Source organism: Dermacentor albipictus, chromosome 6, assembly GCF_038994185.2.
Source record: "Dermacentor albipictus isolate Rhodes 1998 colony chromosome 6, USDA_Dalb.pri_finalv2, whole genome shotgun sequence".
In the NCBI taxonomy this organism is placed as follows: domain Eukaryota; kingdom Metazoa; phylum Arthropoda; class Arachnida; order Ixodida; family Ixodidae; genus Dermacentor; species Dermacentor albipictus.
Window position 1 is genome coordinate 55,032,242 of NC_091826.1, and position 19,690 is coordinate 55,051,931.

At 46.1% G+C, this 19,690-nt stretch overlaps 2 protein-coding genes across 6 annotated transcripts in view; one reads left to right on the plus strand and one right to left on the minus strand.

Moving 5' to 3' along the window:
• RpS21 (ribosomal protein S21) lies at positions 1 to 7,800 on the plus strand. The gene is made up of 6 exons (XM_065439545.1): positions 1 to 75; positions 158 to 237; positions 366 to 429; positions 837 to 908; positions 7,631 to 7,686; positions 7,758 to 7,800. The coding sequence occupies exons 2-6, from the start codon at positions 188 to 190 to the stop codon at positions 7,765 to 7,767; spliced, it is 252 nt and encodes an 83-aa protein (XP_065295617.1). The 5' UTR covers positions 1 to 75; positions 158 to 187; the 3' UTR covers positions 7,768 to 7,800.
• Positions 7,801 to 9,660: 1,860 nt separating this feature from the next.
• Positions 9,661 to 19,690, minus strand: part of LOC135907804 (lysosomal alpha-mannosidase-like) — a 73,972-nt gene continuing 63,942 nt past the window's right edge. For 3 of the 5 annotated variants that reach the window (XM_065439550.1, XM_065439548.1, XM_065439551.1), the window contains 5 exons: positions 18,899 to 18,974; positions 17,949 to 18,035; positions 15,295 to 15,513; positions 12,187 to 12,318; positions 9,661 to 10,551 (listed from right to left, as the gene is read on the minus strand). In XM_065439550.1, coding sequence (XP_065295622.1) covers positions 10,303 to 10,551; positions 12,187 to 12,318; positions 15,295 to 15,513; positions 17,949 to 18,035; positions 18,899 to 18,974 — 763 coding nt within the window. In that variant the 3' untranslated portion in view covers positions 9,661 to 10,302. Of the gene's footprint in view, positions 10,552 to 12,186; positions 12,319 to 15,294; positions 15,514 to 17,948; positions 18,036 to 18,898; positions 18,975 to 19,690 lie in introns of those variants that run through there. The other 2 variants (XM_065439549.2, XR_010566122.1) reach the window with 2 other exon arrangements.

Below are 19,690 nucleotides of genomic sequence, written 5' to 3' on the forward strand. Positions count from 1 at the left end.
CCTTAGCGGCTGTATAATCCGAAAACAGGTAACGCCAGGTCTGATTCTTTCTCAACGCTGACGCCATTTCTGAAGGTACGGCAAAATTTTGGACGGCGATTTCGTGGCATATTTGCCGTGAAAGCGGCATTTAATCGTCTTTTTCTTTTCGTGACAGTGTTCGTGAGCAACTTCAGGTTAGCCAACCATGCAGAACGAGGCCGGAGAATACGTGGATCTGTACATTCCCCGCAAGTGGTGAGTGCACGTGTTCGAGCACTTCTCTTCTGCCGGCTGGGGTTTGTTGCGTTGTACGCGATATTTCCGCTTCGAGTGATGACCCAGAGTGTTGAAACTAACATCTGACCCGGCAAAACTTTTTGCAGCTCTACGAGCAACCGCATCATCCACGCCAAGGACCATGCCTCCATCCAGATCAACTTGGCCATTGTAAGTTGCGTTCAGCATTTTTTTGCGACATGCTTAGGCAGCGACATTAGAGCATGTGCTGCATCATTTGTTCGTCACGTAACTGTATACAGTGTGCATGTATATGTGTATGCGCGCATGATGGAGTACTTACGCGTGTATTTGTGCCATTCATTGTTGATCATGTTCGTTCATACTAGGGAACGATTGGTGCTCAGCACTTGATTCAGCTTAACGAAGAATCAGTCTGTCAAGAGCAATAAAAAATGAAAGAAGCCACGGCATGTGATTGTATACTTCGTAAAACTTGCGTTGCTCCTGGCAGTACTGTCATGACCGTTTACTACACAGAAAAGCACAAAGCTTACTTGAGGTTAGCCATACAGCTTTCTTGAAACCATTTTGATAAGTGACCGTCCTTATTCTAGGTGGATGAGCAGTCCGGCCGGGCGACCGGCGAAACAACGGCCTATGCCATCTGTGGTGCCATCCGCCGCATGGTGAGTTGTGCATTGTGAAACCTGTGGATGAGTGGTAGTACTGTTGATTTCAAACAAAATTTGAACTCGTAGGCCGTCGCCCCATGCATGTGCCGTTTTGCAGTCATCAAAATCGAAGTGTGTGCGCTCCACAGCAATTTGCTTCAGCTGGTACCTGGCTCGGTGCGTGATTGGCAGCTCGGCACTAGAGTGTTGCGAGCAACATGCCACTGTGGGCACCCAAAACAAGCACAAAATAATGTAGCAGTAGAAATAAGTTGAAGCACATAGCAAAGATTGGTATTGAGCATAAGTAAGCAATTGAAACAAGACCAGTGATGCTACCGCTGTGCTGAGAGGCAAAGCCTGCTACATCCTGCTACATTTCTGCGATATATGAGAAGTCCATGCCCACCATGTGCCGAAAGGCTTCCATTCCATTTAGGGATGTAATGAAGCAGAGTGCGTCTATTACTTGAGGCTCTGCTGCATTATCAACATATGTTTTTATTTTTTCATAGATTGCTTCGTGTTTAAAGGATAGATTTGTAGCAGCGAGATCACACTGAAGGTTCTGAAAACGCCTCTGAAATCTGCACATAACACGTGCAAGTGCTTTCATGCTTTTCTAAGTTGCCGCTTCGTCAGATGATTGCGATGAAGGCAGGGGTAGGCAGCATTTTTAGTGTTTGTATTGAGTTGATGAACCAGTGACCACTTGCTGCCTTCACGTGGCAGGCCCACTGTAGAAGCTCCGTATAATGTAGTTTGCAGTCAGCTTCATAAACCTGCTCTGAAAGTCCATTTTACTGCTTCAAAGTGCATTTTTGGCTGCTCCAAAGCAGCATGAGCCAGTAGCATCACTCCAAGACAATGCCAGACAAATGTAGAAATCAGTCAAGAAAAAAAAAAAGAAATGATAGTGGACGGAAAGTTCCCGCTGGTAGGTGAACTCTCATCTTCCACATTATGTGCGCAATGCCGTTCCATCACATAGTACTCCTATTCCTGCACCAAATTGTTCCAAACGAGATTTCCTGTGCCGTCCTGATAAAAAAAACGAGATCTTGCGCCGAAGTGCGGCAACATTACCGACTGCACAATATATGTCTGGCCTCAATGGTCTGCAGACGTGCATAGCACACGACTAAAGCGGCTTAATAATTGAATTTCACATTATCTAGGCATCGCTGACCAAAAATTAGGGCTTGTTAGGGACCACCCCGAATTCGAAATGAATGGCAGTCCAAAATATCCAAATTTGCCAGAAAGCAAGCGGCGTTATTCCATGAGTGGCTGAAAAGTGTGTGCCGTATTGTCGCATGATCACGTTCGGTAATACGAGAGATTTCACATCACTAGCATCAGACACGTCGGCGTCTACGAGCGACAGCATTCTTGGCCTGGAACACCATTGTTCGTCGACGTGTCTGGTGATAGTCATACAAAATGTTGTCAAAGTGAAAGTATTCCCGAGCGGGACTGTCTATTAATAAAGCCGAAGTTTGTCAACACATCGCTGACTGCACGTATGCTTGACTACGACTCGTTCAGTCCATATATCTACCGTAAAAACCGGACTATAGGTCGGATCGGAATATAGGTCAATCCCCCAACTAACAAATTCATCAAAATGAAAAAAAAAATTTCAATGGCAAAAGTATCGAAAGACATGACACCCTTACCGTGAAACAAATGCGACTCAGGGGGTTGCGCAATGGTGACAGTATTTATTTAAATGCTGCTCGCATGTGCACCTGGCCAAGTTTTTTAGCGGTATCACGCGACCATCGACCCGCATGCTTGTCAGCACCTTATTAATGGCGCTGAGCAGCGAAACAAATGAGATATGTGCATGTGTACACATGCCCTTACTTTCGCTGTTTCGCCGCTCCGTGCCGTGATGACAAGGTGCTGACAAACACACGGGTCGATGGTCATGCGATACTGTTAAAAATTGGCAGGGTGTACAGTACACAGAAGGGCACGAAGTGCGCAAGCGCTACTCCGAATCAGAGCAACGCCTTCAATCAGAGTTGGATGACGAGTGCTTCTCGCTGCCCAGTCCATAGGCGCGTGCGATCTCTACCGCTTTCAAACGGATGCATTCGGCAGTCACAGGCAGCGATCTTGCACGCAGCTCTCGGACGGACTCCGCAACCTTGCCTTCCAGTTCTGCAGTCCCCTGCGATCCGGCACGAAATGACGTTTTCTTTTGGTTGCTGCAAGTTGTAATACGTTGCTTTTGCCTCCGCCATTACCGAATGCTCTTTTCGGATACTTCAAGTTCGCGCTGTGCCGCCAGGTTGCCGTGGGCTTCCACGTACTCAATCGCCTTTTTCTTGAAGGCGACGGTGAATTGACGTCGGCTTCCGCTCACTTTGAAACAAAATGAAAATGCCGCCTTTAATTAATATAACTTTGCGACAATGGAAACGCAAAATGCCGGTGGCACAACGTCGCCACGCCGCCATAGAAGCCGCGCTGCTGCTGATGGCGATGGCGGCTGTTTACTTCATCCGCCCATTGTTGCAAGATTTCCGTAGTTTTTCCGTCAATGTCCGGTATATAAGTCGAGGGTCGACTTTTCTCGATGGTTTTTTGAAAAAAAGTTTGACCTATATTCCGGTTTTTACGGTACCATTATCATGCTGTCACCACAGATAGATGAAAGTACAATTAGTGCATGCACCGAATCTTCAACACCTGACAACATAACAGTATCATCAAGTCGTGTGTGCTCCTGAGGAGCAGGCAGTTAGCCAATAATGCATCATATGCTACTTGAAGGCATCACTCCTGCCACAATCAAGGCCCTCGCTATGCAATGAATGCCTGGGTGTATTGCTACTTAAATGCGAGAACTCGGCCAAAACCCAAAAGTGGAGACTCACAAGACAGCCACTGAGTACCAATTGTTTGTTCAAAAGGTCAAGTAGGAAAATGTATTTAGACATGTGAAAATGCAACATGCTGACAAATAATTTGACAGTGGCATTTTAATGATGGGAACAGATATTGTCTCATTTTTCACCTGTACAGTAATACCGATACGTAATGAAAGAAAGCTTGTTTTCATTGAATGCAGAGACATGTATTAGTGATGGCATAACTTTATCAATGTTAGCCCTTTTCATCAAATGCAAAGATAAATGTTTTAGCTATATGTCTGTATTGTTCTGTGGTGAGAAGTAAGGTTTGATGACTGACCTCATGAAATGAGACATCAGCAAACAGTTTCACTGTGGCTATCTTGTACGGAGGCATGAACATGCTTACTGTATTTACTTGAACATAGGTTGAACACTAATATAGGCTGGCTTAAATATTAAACTCGCTGAGAAATACAGTATTTTAATTCGAATATAGGTTGACCTATATCTTTTTTTAAAAACGACAAACTTTGAACATGACGCACTTTTATTTATGGCAAGCTCAGCCATAAAATCTCGCTAGGCCATGCCACAAGCAGCATTCTCATAGAAAGTGCTGCAGAAGTCATTCTCGTAGGATGTTTTTTCGATGTTTTTGGGTACCCGAACGACGTCATCCTTGGTGCCATAGGATCCTTTGTATAGGCAATACTTATGGAAGCCACACTGAGTAATTTTCAGACTGGCTTTACGGCAGCCACGCTGGAGGATCTACATGAGCTCAGTACTTTTGCTCGCTTTGTTGACCTGTTGTCATCCCGCAGCAAATGTGGGATGAAAAAAAAAAACTTTAACTTGTGTGATGATCGCACCCCTAAATTTGCGTCAATTTTTTTTTTACAGAAAAGCGCGATCATTATGGGAGTAAATACGGTATTGACACATCGTTAGTGGGAGTAGGATTCCATGCCAGTTGGTGTAGATACTGTGCGCGAGGCGTACTACGACAGTAAGCAGCGTTATTCTCTTTGTCATTGTTTTAACAAGCAGTACTCACTCTTACTGTCATTCCGGGTCTGAAGCACTTTCTTTGAAGGTTAGCGATGTAATGCTGGCGTATGAGCAAATTTCTATATCCTAGGAAGTGCTGGTAACACGTACGGACACTTACAGCAACGGTCCGTGAACTTGGTTGTACAGATTCATTCCATTCCTTAGTATGCCAGTCACTATTTTTGCCGCCAACTACTGCATACGTCTTCAATCCTCATGATTCAGTCCAGCATGATTGGAGCACAGTGCATTAGCGAGAACTCAGTTGCATTTCTGACAGCTGATCGCACAGAAGCAAAGTGGAAGCGGTAATGGTTTCGTATTCGTGCGCTGTCGCTGAGGAAGCCCGCTGAAAGCGGCATCTCATTTCTCTAGAACAAACTGCTCCACAAACAGGGTCATTAAAAGCCACTGCTGCTTGAAGCTGTGAGGTAATTGTCACCTATTGGATGGTAAGGAGAATGTATCAACTTGTTCTATGCAGATCTGGTAGGTCTTCATTTGTGTGAATGCTGAGACACCTTTATAATGAATATGCATGTGTGTTCAACCACTAGTAAGCTGTACCTGTGGCTACAGTATCGGCACTCGCAGCTTTGTGATTGAAGGGAGTGGTGATGCATTCATTCATTCATTCATTGTAAACTGGTCAAAGCCATTCTACTTTATACATGCTCATCAGAGGAACAGGAACACAATGGGTGCGATCCATTGAGAGAGTAGCATGTGTGTGCACAGCAAAAGATTTCGTTGCTCTGGCATTGGAGAAGCTTGCAGCGTTTTGAAGACAGGAGCTTCATTCAAAAGTTTGATGGGATGTTCTTGCCCACGAAATGTCCTTACACTTGTTTTGAGCATGGATTTTTGTGTGTGCATATGTGCGCGCATTGGAGCAGCTTTTGCAGGTATTTTGAAAGGGGAGGTTGGGTAGAAAGTATCGTGAAATGTTCTTGCCCACAGAATGTCCTTACACTTTTGAGCATGGATTTCTGAGTGTGTGCAATGATTAAGAGCAGCTCTATATATGTACAGCTCAACCTCGCAACCACGAAATCGCTGGGGAACGCGAAAAGATCCGCTTTCGCGAGAATTGTGAAAAGAGACAGCACAGATAGGTAACGCATCGCAAAACAAAACTTCACTGTCAAAATTGTGTTAGCCTACTTTGCGAGCTTTGCTCGATGATGTAGAACTGCATTGCCAACAGTACAAAGTGCGCCGCATGCGTCGACCAGCCCTGGCAGTACTGCTGCAACGTAATATCCTCAGTCACTTGCTTTCGCAGATGCGATTACTTTTGCGAGATTTTGCGTAGCTCGGCACTGGACGCGGAGCAGCAGCGCATGCAGCAGAATTTCTCCACTGCATGCTGTTGCCTGAAGGCAAATGATCGAGATAATTGCCTTTTAGCGCAAATCTACGTCCGGTGCCGAATCCACACGCGATGCCTGTAGGGTGGCACCAAAACCAGCGTTCTTGAAGCAAGGGATGCGTATTCTCAGATCATTGCTCAATCACGGCCCGATGCACGACACTGCGTATGCTGCGATTGCAATCTCAAACAGCATAAACAATTCCATGTCGGCGGAATGTGTATTTTTTTGTTTTTGCTGCATTTTTCTCACCGAGGCGCACATTACGCTGTTCACTGCCATGATCGGTGATTGTTGTTCAAAACGCGCATTCAGTTTGTGTTCACTTTCGCCTCACGCAATTGGCGTGGACCTCGCCAAGTCGTCATCTGCGGGGAACACAAACTGAACACCGTTTTGAACCACAGTCTACGATCTCAGCTAGCAGGCGTGCAAGAACTATAGTCACATGTTGGTAGCAACATGGGTGCCGCTTCAAATGGCAATCAACAAACAAGATGGCGGCCATGACGTGTTCCAGTGCACTGATCGCTTTCGGCGCTTGGTTGTTTTTGTGAACAAAAATGGCGGCGCTCACACAAGTGTAATGTGGTATTTTACGCAATTTTAGTGCAAAACAGTGACATTAGAGCACATTTTGGAACCTGCTAGCCTTAAGCAAGTTAGTAACATGTGGAGTTCTGGCAAAATTCGTTGATGCAGGATTGCAGTACAGTGACATTTCATTGCTGAGAGGTACGAAATGCATTGAATCCTGCGAGCATTCGCCGGGCATATGAAAATGTTTCATTGTCGTGAGAATTTTGTTTTTGCAAGATTTCGTTATCCCGAGTTTCGACTGTTTACTATCTTAGCTGAACATTAAAACTATGGTCCACTCTGTTCACGTTCTCACATGCTCTAGCACATCAAACAATTGCTGTGATGTTGCATTTCTGATGAGCATATGTCACAGAAACAAGCAATGCAGGTTTGCCTGGGCTGCAAAATTATGGAAGCCAAATGGATGTACTACCACCATCTACTCAGCTCAGCAGTGAAGCAAGGGTCGCATTGTACTTTCCACAGCCGGCACAAGAATTGTGTTCACTCACATCAATGTTCCTGCTGAGCTGTTCACCTTATGTACAGGAAGCTTGAGAAAGCTTAATTGTGGGAGCCATCATTGACTTGCTTGCTGAACAATGTTGAATTTCTCGAGAGTTGTAGCTTCGCATGTGAGCATGCCACTGTGTTACTGGCAAGTAACAGTGATCGAACAATGAGTATCTTCATCAGGGCAGCAACAGCTGTTGCTCCTACTGAGACAAATGTTGAATTGTTGGCTCCAGCGACATGTCACGTTTGACCACAGTAAAACTGTTCTTTCTCCTTGAAGTTGCTCAAGGCATATTATTGTCATGTCTTGTCTGGCTTGTAATGAACCATGTGTTTTTGTTTGCAGGGGGAATCTGATGACTCCATCACTCGGTTGGCCCAGAAGGATGGCTATGTCGCAAAGTAAGGATGGCATTACGAGGGTGTTGCAGAGGCAAATTTTACATGTTTGTCTTTATTTCTTTTCTTTGCAGGGACTACTGATGGACGCGTTTAAATAAATTGGTGAACACCAAGGCTGTGTATCGTTTCGTTTGTGTGCTTTCCTTGTTTGAGGAATGAGATTGCTAAGCTCATCTTGGCCGTGGTTACACTGTAAATCAGTTCACCCATTCGTTTAAGAAGCAAGTTTTACATTTTCCAGTGGGGGATTTGGCAATTTCCCATTTGAAAAAAAACATTTGTGTGCATAAATTTAGATGCAGGTTGAAGGAGCCCTGAACCACTTGTTATCGAAGTGGAGTAAGGCATTTGAAGGGAAATTCAGCAGAAGCACAGGTATTTGGCAATCAAACGCTACTTCCGCTGTGCTCCCGTTCCTTCTTCAATGCCTTGCACTGCGAAGGATATGGCAGAGTGGGGCGTGCCCACACTCCGCCTTCTTAATGTCGCCGTGGGGCGCAGTTCAAATTTCATTAGCCGGAATGTGCTTAGCCAGTGGACTCCTGGCAGCACCCCATAGCGGCGGCGGTATCTGCGCTGCGCAGCAGACCAATACGCCAATAGCAGTCGCGTATGGGAATCCACTTTTTTACGAAATAACGTGTCTAGAAGAGAATGAGGAGCAGGCTCCTGTTGAAAAGTGTGTTTGAGAGGAAGGTGACTTCGCACCCTGCTTGTGAGCTGCATGGACCGCATACGACAGTGAAACTTCACTGCACAGCAGTATATGATACCTGCAGACTATGTTGTATTAAGCCCGAGGTGTGGTTCAGGGCCCCTCTAAAGATTCCCAGGGGGCCAGAATGAATCTGGTATTCCTCTACTATGGCGCGTCTCATAGTCTGATAGTGGTTTTCTCATGTAAAAAGATAATTCTGCCATCGTCATCATTGAAAGCTTCCTAGTGTCAACATTTCACAGAAAACATGCTCCTTGCAAAGCCTGTACGACTCATTGTTTCGGACTTGTAGTGCTGTGATGTGTGGATGATGCCAATAAATGGATAATCTGGTAGAGCAGGAGCGGGTATAGCAAATTGAGACGCTCGCTGAAATTATAAAAGTCATGGCTGTCGTAAAAACATGCCTTAAATTATTTTCAGTGGAAAAAAAAAATGGGTAGAAATGGGCTTAAGCTTTTCCTATACCTTTGCTCTAATTGAAAAAGTAGCGTAGCTCAAGGGTTCAGTTACCGTCCCCATGGTTTGAAAAAAAAAGTAATGAAACCTCGGTAGAGGTGGTAGACAATTGCTGAATGCGGAGTTAAATGAAGTGGAAAGTTTTTAAAGTCTAGAAGCATAGCCACTGTGAAAAGTCATCATTCTTTTTACATTTCAGCGCTTTGTGATTTCTCTGAAAAGTTGGGTGACATGACTTGCTATACATCGGGTAGAGGCATGAGCAAAATATGGATGGCTTCTTTATTTTTTGCAGTGCATCAGAATAGTTATGATGCGGTCAGCTGGTGTCTCAGTAACATGTAATGTGTGGCCTGCTTTTTGTTTTTGAATGTTTTTGTAAATTTTCCCAACAGTGTTAATAATTAATGCAGCAGTGACTTATTGCAGAGCTGTGTTTTCCTTGTGTAAAGAAGATACTTTAAAGACCATGGCGTCAGGAAGAGCAGTACTGTGCCGGGGCTGCATTGTCCCACTTATTTCTGTCTGGAGTATGGACAATCCCCAACGCTTGAGGTTGCTTTATTCGTGACCCTTGACATTTCTGCAGTACATTATGTGCAGGAGTACGTGCGGTCCACCACTCTCAGTTGTGTCAAGGTGAATAAACTTGGCAATAAAGGGACCGACCGTGAAATGTGCATGGAAAAGCAGCAAGTTAAGCTCCAAGATCAAAGCACTTTCAACACCGCACGGCAATCTCACGGCTGTTGCCAGCCAAGTGCATCAAAATGGCCGTTGCGGTTGAACTTGTGTTCTCAAGAAGGTAGTAGTAGTAGTATAAGACTTTTATTCAGCCAAAATTTACAGGCTGAGCATGTCGACCGCCTGGGTGGCCAGTCGACGCTGTTCTTCACCTTCAGCGCCAAGCCAGTCGAGCCAGGTGGTGATGGAAAGCGAAGGAGGAGGATAGGAACTTGATTGCTGAGCAGCCGGACAGTAGAGGGGCAGTCGGGACAGGAGGGGTCGGAGCGATAGAGAAAGAGGCGGGAAGGGGTTACCAGTGCATTCATTTGGATGTGCCGCAGAAGGCGAGCCTCCGGCACAGTGAGTGATGGGTGAGGGGCAGGGTAGAGGCGCTTGTCGAGACGGAGCTGGAGGTAAACTTCCTTGATAGTGCGGCGCAGGGAGAGTCCCCCAGAATCCTGCGAGGGCCCCGACCAGGCGATCAACGGTGCCCGGTTAAAAACATCACGGGCGAGCTGATGGGCCAGCTCATTGCCGTCAATCCCTGAATGCCCAGGGACCCAGCAGAGGAAAACGGTGGAAGGTTGTAGTGTGGAGACCGCTCTTTCGACTTCTTGTTGGAGTGAATGGGGTAGGGTGCGGTTCTGTATGTGGCGAATGGCGGCTTGGGAGTCGGTGTATATTGTGTACTCTGAAGGTATACGTCTGTCCATTTAACGTGAGGGTTCTCGCTCTCCTATCTTTGCAATGAGGCTGACTATTTGGCCTGGCGACAGTGTAACGAGCGTGTCGCTGGTGCCCTTCTGCTCCGTGATGGCTGGCATTGCTAGGTGATCAGTCGTCGTCGTGGGTCCTGGTTGCCCACGCACTCGCCACTTTAGTCGGGTGGGTCCAGGAAGGAACTGGTTGGCGGCCAGGGTCACCGGTCTTACATCGTTTAGCCGGAAGCCCCTCAGCAGTCTCTGCACAGGGACACCCATGTGGGCAAAACGTGAATGATGCTGACATCTACGATTAAAAAGGCGTAGTGTAGAGACGGCACAGTGGCCGCACGCAGTGCACTTTCGTAGGTAACCTGTATGTTACATCAAACATCAGCCACCACTAAGAAGGGGAAAAAAAAAACCTTAATGCTAGAGCATTTATTCGCCTCCCTTTAACCCACTTTGATGATCACGGGCTTCTGGACTACGGTACTAACATAACAGAGCGTCGCCATGCGTTGAAATTGCTGTGAGTGCCAATGTTTCTAAAGGGAGAGTTTAGTGAAAAATGAGTTCACTTGTATTCATAAGTTACCATCCTTCTAAAATGCTATAGGCCATATTTGTCGTGATAAGAGGCTTGGTAAGCTGCAAAAGTGGAAGGCTGGTAGCGATGCCAGCTTGAAGTTATTGCACTAGCTCGTCGTGATGGTGTCTGCTAGGCACTAGTGAATTGTTTTTAGTAAAAATGGACCACATTGTATTTCAAAGGAGATAAAGGTTGAACTTTGCAAATTTAGCGAACGAAATACAAAGAAGAAGAAATATTAAAATCTGTGACGCCACATTGAAGTATCGGCGCTGAAGTTCCGGTTCATGGTTAAAAAATTCTGATCTTCATCTTTTCTAATAATACATCCATTATCACTAAATTAACAAAGTGCTTTTAAGGAACATTTTATTAGTGTAAGTTGGTGTATAAGCTCCCTTTTACTGTATAACCCTGTTGAGTTGCTATAATATGGCCTATACGGTAACCGTTGTCGTCGTGGCGTCATCAGTGAAGCCTTAACGTCGCATAGAGGCTGGAAACCCATATTCAGCAAAGTGGACAGAGGCAGACAAAGAAATGCTCTCGCATTGAATAAGCGACACTGCAAACAAATTCAGTAGTGCTTGAAATGTGCTTAGCATTCCTATTGGGACATTAACCACCGACATTGGCGGCAGGGTAGCCAGAGAAAAATATTCTGAAGAGTTCAACGAATTGCTGAAATTAAAGTTGTGTCCAACAAATGTGAATAGACGCACCAGATGCCTAGGACGAAATGACAGAACTTTGCAAAGAAAATCATGCATGGTCACATTATACATGTGCCAAGTGTACCCCGAGGTACCTGTGACACGCAAAGGGCTTCAGACAGGACGCTTCACAACATAGTGTAAGTACTAAGCCCAGCATAACATGTCATTGCGAGCAAAAAAACCAATTGGTGGCGATTTAGTGGTAAATGCGAGACAAATGCGTTAGCATTACATCACACCTATTTGAGGTCCCGGATCTGTGACATAAACCGCGTTCACCGCATTTAGGAGCACTTGTTCAGTTGTTCACCCGACACACCGCTTGCCTCTTCGAGAAGCCAAGTGCAACTGACAGTGGTCCGAAGCAGTCCGTCGTCAGTTGCACTCGCATACATACATACATACACATACATACATTCACACTCTTCTAAGCTCTCCCATCCACACTTTATCACGTAACTGGCTTCCCAAACTTTACTCGCGCACGCACAGAAACAAACACGTTTTCCCACTTTTACACTTTTAATGCTAACACATCAATAAAGCTGATATTGGCCCTACCTAAGAGCAAGGCTTACGATAACTCACCGTGACGTTGACCTGCACCGCGTGCTGGTCGATGACCAGATGCTCTAACCGCAGGAGGACTTGGGTCCGCGATAGCGCTTCTAGCGTCAGAAGGTGCACCGTGCTGGGCAACGTTGACCGCAGCCCGGAAAACTGCAATGGGGAGATTGTTGCAGCTGCTTTAGCTTTATTGCGTGCCATTACTCTTTATAGATAACTTACTCTTTAAGATAACCGATGGTCATTAAGGGTTACGGACTGGATCCCAAGGGAAGGGAAGCGTAGCAGGGGGCGGCAGAAAGTTAAGTGGGCGGATGAGATTAGGAAGTTTGCAGGCACGGCATGGCCACAATTAGTACATGACCGGGGTTGTTGGAGAAGCATGGGAGAGGCCTTTGCCCTGCAGTGGGCGCAACCAGGCTGATGATGATGATGATGATGATGATGACTCTTTGCGCAGAGAATGGTGCACTGTGATAACGCACTTTGGACCCGCCGTGGTCGCTGGCTTTGGTGTTGCGTTGCTAAGCACGAGGTCGCGGGATCAAATATCCTGGCCACAGCGGCCACATTTCGATGGGTGCGAACTGCAAAAGCACCCGTGTAAATTGATTTCGGTGCGCGTTAAAAAACCCACATGGTCAAAATTAATCCGGAGTCCCTTACTACGACGTGCCTCATAATCACATCGTTGTGTTGGAACGTAAAGTTCGAAAACTTGATTTTAATGTACTTGGGCTTTTGTTAATGATCGAAAAGCAGCGTTTTTTAAGCTTGTTTTCTTTTCCGTTCCGCAACTTGGCCATGCAGCAGTTTGCTTGGAGGTCACCTACGCGAGCTGTTTGCGTACGTGTGCCCTTGGTAAGACAAATATTGGAAAATCCGTGCTCGGCCTTCAATCTTCTCTGTCACTCTTCTGTTAGCTGGTGCACTGTTTTCACGATGGATTATCAACCAGCTCTGTCACACACCTCTTGCTATTCTCCCGTTCCCCATTGGAGGGTAGCAAACCTGGCGCAGCCTAGTCAACTTCTTCCCTCTTTCTGTGAGTAGAGGGTGTAACCCATTACGGGAACGAGGTTCAACCAAGAATGTGCCGCGTATATGGCTGTGCACAGCCACCTTGCGTCGCGCTGCCAATGTGCTGACTCGTGTCTGATTCCCGTTATTGCCACAAGTAATCAGTGAGATTTAGTATAGAGGGTGCAAACTGCACGCAAGCGTTGGGGGACCCAAACTCCACTACGGGCCCTTAGCGCTCTTTTGTGCTCGCTTTGGATTCTTCTGTACCACCGGCGGCTTGCATCCCGGTGTGGTTTGCATCCCCGAATTTAAACTCTCTGGTTAATCTGACGGGGGTTACTCACCCGACTACCACCAACACACGCTACCTAGTCGTCATTTTGTCGTCGGTGAATGTAAAGTTCGAGAAGTTTTGCACATTTTTGCTGAAGAGAGAAGTTTAATACGGAATGCGGAAAGGTTGGCATGAGGTACTTTTCTCTAGCCATTTACCCTGCGCTGAGGGGAAGGGGAAGAGGGAAAGAAATAAATACTTGACGTGTGACGATGGCGACACTAGGGAGATGCAAAACGCTAAAGGGAGATTCTACTCGTATATCCTGTATAGAGTGCACGCCCATTATTCATAAATGAGTGAAATAACGAAGGTTTAGATCGCCTGAAAACTAGAACTAGTTAGCCACGGCCAAGGGTCCAATATAACGTCCTCCAACAACGGTTGGCTGTCGAGACTGGTAAGATCATCAACCAGCCTCAGTCGCTCGTCCACGTACTGAAGGCGGTCGCATGACACATACTTTATATGTAGATTCATCGATGTATATACATGGCATAGCTCACAGTCTGCAGACTCGGTGTGGCGCCTTATTGTGCGCAATGACGCTCGTGTGCGTCGCCGACAGCCCAAGCCTGCGCAGAAGGCTGGTACTGCTGCAGGAGTCTTGCGCAAACACCAAAATTGCGGCACCATGGCGACAGTAAAGGCGCAGGTTACGACATAACAGAAACGATGGAACATACCTTGTTTTGCTTATAAGTGATGTCGCAATACAATATATATATATATATATATATATATATATATACACACACACAAACTCTTATTGTACTATTTGAATGATACACGGATATCGCGACACCAAGACGCACGTGAAAGCTTAACGGCAAGGATTCCTGGACGGAACAAACCCTGCACTCGAGCTCTTAACTGATTGATAGTAGCGCATAAACGCGAAGTCTGACAGTAAAAGGAGACAACAGGCAGACGCGCTAGGATTTGTCACGATGTCGAACAAGCATGCATCCACACAGCCGGCCGTAAATCTGTCGGAGCAGATAAGTGAAGTCGTCAGATTAAAAAAAATTAAGTTATGCGGTTTGGGAAGAAGCTTTAGCCTCGGGCCAACTCCAATTTCCATATTGAAATACATGCGAATTCGCCGACATGCTCTCATGAGAGACGGCCGCTAGCTTGACTGATTCGAACGAAATTTGTGGCATTTCAGCGAGCGAGTTTTGGTTTAGAACCTCGTGCATTTTTTTTTACGCAAGTTGCTGAAAACTATAGTGACTCGAAAAAAAATATTAAGCACGAAGTTCGCGAACTTCCACAACACAACATACCAACTTACACAACACAGACGTAGCAATACTGTAACTGCACCTGTTTATAGAGCATCAAAACGGACAAATTTGATATAGCGGCCGACTTGTTTTCTGACTACACCGAAATGTTAAAGGTGGAGCAGTGTAAGTTGCCGTGGCCACCCGAGTGCGCAGATTGACAGCTCCTATATCGACATTCTGTGTTCTACCACGGTAAATGACGTTTTGCATGACTTCTGTTGGGTATATGAGCTAAACTATCTAGTTCTTTTCATTTATTGACGATATTGTTGCTGTGGCTGCCAAGAGAGAGAGAAGAAGAACAGCGGGGACAAGGATTTTCTCAAGCCGTCAAGTAGCGGCTTTGCTCCGTTTCCCCTGTCGCAACATGTAATTGCGAAGAACAAATAAAATGAACGAACGAACCCCTAGCTCATACGCATAGTGGATATGAGCCGTAGTATTTGATCAGCGAGCGTGAGAACTGAGCACGGGCCGTACCTCCTCTTTGTAAGGCTTCCATTGCGCGGGCGCAAACGCGACCAGCGGTCTGTAGACGAGCTGCAGCGCCTGCGGCCGAAGCAGCCGCTGGGTCTCGGCGGCCGTTCCGAGGAACACGCGGTGAGTACCGCTCGCCATGAATTTCTGTTGCGTCATGGTCGGCTCCCACGGGCTCTCGGGGTTTCCCAGGTCGTCGCTGGTCGCGTGCCACCGATGCACCTGCAGGTGGGGAACACACATGCGTCCGTCAAAAAGAGTAATTGAATGGCTTGTTAAAGGAAAATATGAAAAAAAATTCTGGGTTTTTTAGGTGCCAACACCGAATATGGTTATGAGGCACGTCGTTGCGAGGGTATACTCCGGAGGATAAATGGATCTGGCGTTTGGCGTCTCATTGGCTTGTCTCTGGGTAACGCAAGAAAAAAAATCACAGGTGTCCTTGGCTATCACCCAAGAGACGCGAAGGCGAAAGCCTTGTAAAGCCTACTGTAATCCAGCTTAATCCTCCTTAATCCACGCTAATCAACCTTAATTCTCCGTCATCCACTTTATTCCATCGTAACCCGCCTTAATTCTCCCGAGTCCTCCTTAATACACCTTAATCAACCTCAATCCACTCTAATCCATCTTAATCCTTCATCCACCTTAATCCTCCTTAATACACCTTAATTCACTTCAACCGACCTTAATTAACCGCAAATCATTAATCATTTCTTATAAACGGCTGGACATGCTTTGGTTCGCTTCTGGCCTTCGCAGGGTCACGTTATATTTTCTGTACCTCACAACGCGACCTTGAGACAAAAGATCTAAGGTTTTCGCCTTAATAAATCGCAAACTAGTTCATTTATACGCAAAACCTTTTAGTTTCAACGGGACGCTTAAGATTCGCCTTTAGGAGTGGAACGCGATATCATTCAAAGATCCCCGACTTCTTCTCACGCTTCCCGGCAAATGCAGCTTATGTAACCGTGACATTCACCTGAAAACGCTGGCAGCGAACGCTATGCGCGAAGGCGAACATTCCGGTAGAAACGCGCCCTCTTGCGCAGGCTGCGGATGCGCGGAGGCGAGCGCCATCTGGATGGTGTCACAAGGAACCGAGCGCGCCGCTCTATGAATGACAGAAACGCTGAAAAAGGGGTTTGTGTTTGAGTTTCCGCGCGACAGAATGGTGTTTTCTCCTGTATTCAAGTTTCAATCCGACGCTATCATGTCTGTAGATTGTGTGTAAATTGTACTTTATAATTTTTCTGATGAATTTTACTTTGAGAAATTCGATTAGTTCAGTAAAGTCCTCGCGCTACACAGAGGGCCTGCGTGGTCAGGAATAATTTTTTGCTCACAGGATGGTCGATGCGGAACGCCGACGCCGGATTTTCTGCCACACGGGGCCCTTAATGCTCCCGCGTTAAAAAAAAAAAGAAAAAGACATCGTCTGTTAGCTTCATTTCACATTCTTTTTTTTCCGATGCTCGCGTCACCTAACGGATGATATCAATACTAGCGCGACGTATTCCCTGTTGCCAGTTTTTGCCGAGTGTCGGCTCTTGTTGAACTTTTTTGCATTCAAGCGAAGTCAGACTTCGAATGAAACCGAAACATTTGCGAAAAGATCACTCTTTCCATCTCACACGGCCGTCGTGGATGCCCACGGAAGCTATGATAAGTTCCTACTTACTTACCAAAGGCCTTAAAGCACGCGCAAATACTGACCGAATAGCACGCACAGAACATATGCGCAGTTAATGTCTAATATTTTTTTACAGTCTTGAAGAAGTGTTAATTTTACCTATTTTCGTTGCTGAATATCTTTTCGTCTATTCATGTACGTTCGAAAGAGCAATAAATTACGGCATCGTAAACGCTCTGCCGCTAAGCATAAAAGAGGTCACACGCAAAACACGGCTAGTCATGTTTCCTTGTGCGCAGCGCGCAAAATCGTGCGCTGCGCGATCGAGACAAGAGATAGCGCGCCACGCCGTCGGCAAAAAGACGTGGCACCAAAAAAAAAAAATACAGCGAGGAGAAAAAAAAAATGAAGGCGGGGCCTGTGACGTATGCGTCACGCAATCCTCGAGCTCCTGCATTTGAGAACGCAGGGTAGGAATTTCACTAGCGTAGGCTAGACGGTGCGAGTGGAGAGAGCGTCTTGCTTGGCAGTGGAGCCCGCCTGCTGAAATCATGGATTCGCGACACTAAAATATTTCTATCTCGGCTATTAATGAGCCGATTTTAAAAATTTTTGCACCAGAACGCTCCCTAGAGGATACGTAACAACCTACGGCGTATAACCAAAATTTGCTTTGGGGCATGGTGAGGGGCCATTTAACTACAGCGATAATTTTCGAAGACGCAAGACGTGTTTTCGCGACCCCGACCCGAGCTCTTCGATTTAGGCAATTTAGTGCACTCACAAATAGGCAAGCGCAATGCTAGAAATGCGATGCGCAGGTCTTTCGTCACGGTATTTGTGTCTCGTCAGTTTCGGTAGGCCCTCACTGCCAATACCATGCGACGCCTGATCATTTACCTCGGCGGCGCACGGTAGTACGGTTCAATGCTCCGCCTTGCAGCTGGCTGCTCCAGTTTGTTGGACGAGAATATCTAACCATGCGATCAGGTACGTTTCGCATTTAGCCATCGAGACCAACCATAAGCTCTACGTGTCCTTTCTTCAGGCTGCTGCCCCCTTGCGGCCGGTCTGGAAGCACCGCCATGGTCAGGTCACGGCGGGTGTCCTGCGGTTGCAAACACGCTCTGAGCCGGGTACCGCAGTCGTTTGCGTGCTTGTTTTTTTATTTAATTAATTTTTATATAACAAATGTTAACTTTTCCAATTTGAATGTACGCGCTCACACTCGCACGCAGGCACGCGCCTACGCGTATAGAGGGTGATCAATATTAAGGTTTATGGAATTTTTAAAAATCGCCTGTGGCAGGTAGCATAATTCTTGTCCTTGAGCTTGATTATTCGAAGAGGCGCACATTACTAGCACCAGAAATCGAACCACATATTCAAATAATTAAGAAAAAATCAATAATTAACTTGTCAGTTAATTAAGCTTACGGGGCATATTGCAATTTACCAATTGTAGCCGGTGACCTTGCAAGACGCATGCACTTGAAATTAATTTCCAGAATGACACCCGTGTCGAGATATAATTTGCCAAATCGTGGAACGAAATACATGGGCGTTCCAGTTACTTTTGTGGTTCATTGTACAAGAGAGTTTTTTGTGAAAAACGGAAGTGGAACAACGGTGAATTTTTTGGGCATGTTTGATCTCCAAACTGGCGTCGTTCTAGAAATTCATTACAAGCCTTGCAAAGACGCTGGCTACAATTCGTAATTTGCCATACGTGCCATAAAATAACCAATTCAAAAGATAATTAGTGGATTGTTCTTAATTAGCTGAATGTATGTTTCGATTTCTCGTGTAAGTTTCTCGGGTAATGTCTGCATCTCAAAATAATCCAGCTAAATGACTAGAATTGCTATATCTGCAACAGGCTATTTTTACAAATTTTGTAAAACAAGAATGATCACCCTGCATGACTAGGAATGCACAGACACGCGTAAAGGAGCGAAAGTAGATACTCGCCTGAACGTAGATCCACGAGACTACGGGATAGTAGTTTGACGGTATAGGAAGCTTGTCCTCTTGCGTGGTAACCCTGCTGGAGAAACAGTACAGTCACGTGACTACGTTTCCACGCAGCAGGAAGAGAGTAAGTGTTTGCAGCTCCGTTTTTCGTGTGTGGCTCCTCGCCCCATATGTAGCGTAATTTTTGGTAACGCCGCCATCATCAGGTCGATGTGGGTGTTCTGCGGTTGCAAACACGGCTGCGCTGTGAGCCGAGTACTGCAGTTGTTGGTTTGTTTGTTTTGTTTTGTTTCTATCACAAATGGTGGGAAATTTTTCCACATTTGATTGTACACGCACATACACGCGAATACACACGCGATCGCACCAACGACCTCGGGCTCGGCAGCGCAACGCAATAGGGACTGAGCTACCATGGCGAGAGTAAGCGCTGCATGCCATGCCGCCTTTGCTAATGTATTAATGTGTCAATGCCCACCATAGCGATTAACTCGCATCTCATCTTAAGAACACTTCAATAGATATAACCTTTTTTTCTTCTTAATACTGGACCAGCGTCTTTTGCTAATCACTGGCAACATACGCATCACTGTCTACGCACTTCAGCTACTTCATACTTCCGACGTGCTTCAGAAGTGCTTCCACAATGCCTTAGTCGCGTCTGGTGCTCCACTTATGGCAGCTATGGCACGCAGAGCTCGCGCCCCCGTTTCTCGGACTCCTGTCCGTTTTCGTACGCCGGCGCAAGCATTTAGCACTCGTTTGAATATACCGTTGCAACATATTCAA

Excerpts from the sequence above, each read along its gene's own strand:
- RpS21 (XM_065439545.1), top strand. The coding sequence starts at position 188 with ATGCAGAACGAGGCCGGAGAATACGTGGATCTGTACATTCCCCGCAAG. Across the intron at positions 430-836 it reads TCCAGATCAACTTGGCCATT|GTGGATGAGCAGTCCGGCCG; the intron begins GTAAGTTGCGTT and ends TCCTTATTCTAG. Across the intron at positions 909-7,630 it reads GTGGTGCCATCCGCCGCATG|GGGGAATCTGATGACTCCAT; the intron begins GTGAGTTGTGCA and ends TTTTGTTTGCAG.